The 4,404-nt window shown below is 28.2% G+C and overlaps 1 protein-coding gene across 5 annotated transcripts in view; it reads right to left on the bottom strand.

Annotated features, from left to right (window-relative positions):
- Window positions 1-2,283, bottom strand: part of LOC109359025 (vacuolar amino acid transporter 1-like) — a 7,984-nt gene extending 5,701 nt beyond the window's left edge. Inside the window, exons 1-4 of one of the 5 annotated variants that reach the window (XM_019603527.1) lie at window positions 2,084-2,252; window positions 1,659-1,676; window positions 1,409-1,628; window positions 313-617 (exon numbers count right to left, since the gene is read on the bottom strand). In XM_019603527.1, coding sequence (XP_019459072.1) covers window positions 313-617; window positions 1,409-1,587 — 484 coding nt within the window. In that variant the 5' untranslated portion in view covers window positions 1,588-1,628; window positions 1,659-1,676; window positions 2,084-2,252. Of the gene's footprint in view, window positions 1-312; window positions 618-1,408; window positions 1,830-2,083 lie in introns of those variants that run through there. The other 4 variants (XM_019603526.1, XM_019603525.1, XM_019603528.1 and 1 more) reach the window with 4 other exon arrangements.

The following is a 4,404-nucleotide window of genomic DNA, read 5'->3' as shown; positions in this document are numbered from 1 at the left end:
ACATATATATATATTGATGTGGTGAAATTTTTAGTATACGAAGTTACCAACTAGTTTGTATCTTTTGTTGTCTTTGCTAATATTTTTATTTTATTTTTTAAGCTTTTTTTCCTGGGATAAATAGGAGCCTTGTTTTTCCCCGACTTATAATATATATCCCAACTAACGTGATTGCAGTTACAATGTTGCGGTTTTAGTGGTCTCCAGAGTTACATCACAACTATAATTCTAGTTACATTGAATAATCACACATTAACCACAACTACGACCACAATTTAAAACAGTATAGAGAGCCAAGTTTCAAGTACTTACCATTAAGGACAGCTTGTCCAAAAGAGCAATGGCGAGAAATGGGGCCTTCATGAGAGACCTTGGAGCCCTTATTAAGGGAAGAAGACCTTCTAGGAAGAGGAGGAAGCAATGCATGAGAGCTATGTCTATGTTGCTCCTCTTCTGTTGGTTGTATAAGAGGTTTTGTTGCTGAATGAAGTGCTTCAGGAGTGTGCCTCCTTGTTAGAGATGTAGAAAGAAATGAACTGCTTAATCTTGTCAATGAGGGTGTGCCTAGAAATCCAAGATTTGGTGATGGTACACTACTGTATAGATCAATAGACTGCCTGAAACAATAATCACAACAGAATAATAAGTTTCCGTCAAATCATAGATACTGGTTTTGGCACGCAGGACTCGATTTTATATGGTTTGTCAGTTTTTACATTATTATTACGAAATTTCTTTTATGACAAATCCAATATATGATGTGCAATACACAGAATTCTATGCATTAGCAGGTAAAATTATGGAAATAAGTAACCATGGATTATAGAGATTAACAAAATTAAATAAGGTTGGTGAAATTTTCATTTTTGACATAGCTTCTAAACTAGTATATTCTTCTCTTTTATTAGGTAAAAATAATAAAATAGTTCACATTACATTTTCAATTCACACAAAAGACTAAAACAACTTTCCATGATTATATTAAACAGTGAAGAAAAGAAGATTAAAGTCAACCATTTTAAAAAAAGTGAGATGATTTTCTTCACACTTGAAGAAACAAAAAAGGTACAACGTGTAGCCTTGCTATAATGGATGGAACATAACATTTGACTTTTATGTCTGAAACTCTGAATTTCACCAATTTTATAAATAGAACAGAACAAAATAAATGGTTAAAAAGTGAGACATTTTAGTGGTGGAACATAACTTAATAGGCCTCATCCACTATGTTCTATCCGCATACCAGACTATAGTTACATAGTTCCCTCATTTAGCCGATATAAAATGTATTTTCCTCCTCTTCTCTATCATGGTAATGGTAATAGAAACACCCACATGGAAAATAGATGAAATTAACATATCCAAGGGAATTGAAACAAGGGAAGTGATAGAAGGTGAAGGAGTTAACCTATAACTTTGAGGCCATGATATGTTATAGGAACTTGGTTTTCTCTGTGGGGGATTTTCACCTGAGTAATTGGAAGAATCAGAATCATAACCATCACCTTCAGCTTTGTTCAAATCCTTCTCCTCATCTTCATCATCACTCTCAATGTAAATACTGTTTTCTGAGATAGAGTTATTCATCTTCTTTCAACCTTTATCTCACTCACTCCCTCTTCAAAAATCTAGGATTCTCCACAACTCCTACAATTCACCTTCAAAAATCACATAAACTAACCAAAGAACTCACAATCACAAATCACTAATAGCAGCACAGAACAGAAAGAAGAATCAAAGTATGCAACTTAAGAGTATCCTAATCTTAACTCTGCACTTGAACCAAATTCATGGAAATGATGAGTATCACACAAATGAGTTAAATTTTGAAACTTTTTCTGAACAAAGACTCTAACTGAAACTATAAGCTAAGTAAGCTATAAACATATATAATAGACATAAACTATAGTACAATTTGTGGGAAAAAAGTTCCAACTTCCAAGTACAAGTATAGTGAAAGTATTTTCAACCTTATTTTAGCCATACAAGTAAAAAAAAAAAAAGCATAGAAAAAAACCAAAAAGAAGCAAAAGGGTGTTCTTGTTTCACTTCAGAAACAGAAGCAACATAACATAAATATCACCTTTTTAATGTTTCCTTTGTTATGTCTCTTTGGTCCAAACCAAAAGCAAAGGAAAAGAAAAAGGTGACTACTTACTTTCACACACTCTATATGAGATTAGTGACTATATATACAATATTTTTTGGCTCTCTCTCTTTCTATGAAAAATGAAGTGAGCACATGATGAACATTGAAGATGACATAGAAGAGAAAGAAAGTACCTTTTTCTGTGTTATTGTTATTTAATTACTACCTATTGGTCTATACTACTATATAGTCTATCGTATAGTAGATAAAGGAAAACATTGGTGATTATTTTTTACCTGTTATGCCGTTACCAATTATATGTCCAACATGTTTGAAAAATAATATTACTTAGAGATTTTTGTAATAACTATTCACTAATTGTATAGAGAATATTAAATGTTTATTATTTTATAATAATGTTGTTATGAGAATAATAAATTTTTTGATACCAAATATATTTTCTCACTTTTTAGGGTAAAATGTTAATTTCTTTTTATGATTGTTCTTCCAAAATTGAATCCAATCAAGCCTTATGCAACTATATTTATATGTTAATTAAAAAAAAAATAGAGTACTATTCATTCAAATTAAAGTACTATTCGTACAAAAAATATTTTAAAAAGAGTTATGACGGTAAACACTAAACAATTCTTTTTTAGAAAAGTCAGATATGAATGATGTATTTTGGCACGGAATCAGAAAACATTCCGTTTTACCTTTATCTCCTTCCTATTTATTAATATTAAAGTTATAAAATTCTGAAATCAAATGAGAAAAAGAAATAATGATAATAATAATAAAATTATTTAGAATATTATGAATGACAACATGGTGCACTGTAATTTAAAAGACATAATATGATGTACTACAATTTAATTAAATAAAAAGAAACAAATCACAAAAGTTAACATAAAGTAATTTCATCCTAAAAAATATTCAAAACAAAATTAATATATAATCATGATCTATTTTTAAGTATTATCTAAATATTTTTTATAATATAAGATGAAATATTCTATAATATTTTCATAATTTTAATATTCTCCTTCAAGTAAAATTTTATGAGCTTTAAGCTTATTATAAGTAATTATTTTAAAAATGAAAAAAAAAATCAAAATGTGACTCCAGCAAACATGACTACAAAGTTATAAATGTTATTTTGGTTCTTTTCCTATTTAAAAAGATTATTTGTAATAAGTTTAGTAAATTTTAACTTGATAGAGAATATTAAAATATGTAAAAATATTAATAATATTTTAAATTATATTATAAACGTTAGTGTAATATTGACTGACTATGATGTAATGATAACTAGAGGGGTAGTCAAAGATAACTGAAATAAATGCTCTAACACTAATAACAAATTACAATATTCAATCATGAAAAGATTAAATAAGTAAACAAATAATGAATAGAATCAAAAAACACTAAGCCAAATAATAATAATAAGGAAAGATAAGATAATCTCAATCATAATTAAATAATGAAAGAGATCATAAAAAAAAAAGTTATTCCTGAGAGATTTTCTAAGATACTATAAATAAATCTAGTATATATTCATCATAATATAAAATATTTTCTCTACATCTAAATAACATTTAAATATTCTCCATAATATAATTTAAGATATTTTATATATTCTAATATTCCTCTTCAAGATAAATCTTATTAAGCCTTAACCTAATTCAAAATAACTCACTTAAAAATTAAAATAACCAAAATAATTATATAGTGTCCACCAAACATGGCTTCAATCTAAAATGAAAATGACTCCAAATTTTATCCCGGCTAAGATACTTTTGCCTGCGGTTCTCTTCCATCTACCTAAGATGCTTTTACCTCACATCTTTTTTATTTTTTCTTCCATCATTTTTGTCCTAAGTTGACTATAACCTCAAGAGGCAATCGACATTATTTTCAGCTCCAAACAAAAACTTTCCACTTCCTCTAAAACCAATATGCCTTAATTAGGCTCCCTTTACTATTTGAGATCCTTTTATTATCTTCGAATATCTACTTGTTTGTTACACTTGTCTTGAATTGCCTTTAATGCTCATTAACATGTTTTATCCAATGTTTATGCTCAAACTTCATATGCCAAAACTGTTGTAAACTGTTTATAACAAATTAATTATGTATTCGAACATATATTAATGATTGAGTTATGACCAAATTATTTTTTAAGATATTTTATGTTATTGTCTAAAATGTGCAAACAAACTATTAACCATGTCATCCCTAGGATAAAACAGTCAAGTTCTTTGTTTTGTACATGGATGGTAATGAATACCCGGATTCGTGGATACTCACTGGTA

The sequence above is a fragment of the Lupinus angustifolius genome, chromosome LG11 (assembly GCF_001865875.1).
Source record: "Lupinus angustifolius cultivar Tanjil chromosome LG11, LupAngTanjil_v1.0, whole genome shotgun sequence".
Classification (NCBI taxonomy): domain Eukaryota; kingdom Viridiplantae; phylum Streptophyta; class Magnoliopsida; order Fabales; family Fabaceae; genus Lupinus; species Lupinus angustifolius.
The sequence above is the reverse complement of the archived record's forward strand: the minus strand, read 5'-3'. Positions and strand labels throughout refer to the sequence as shown.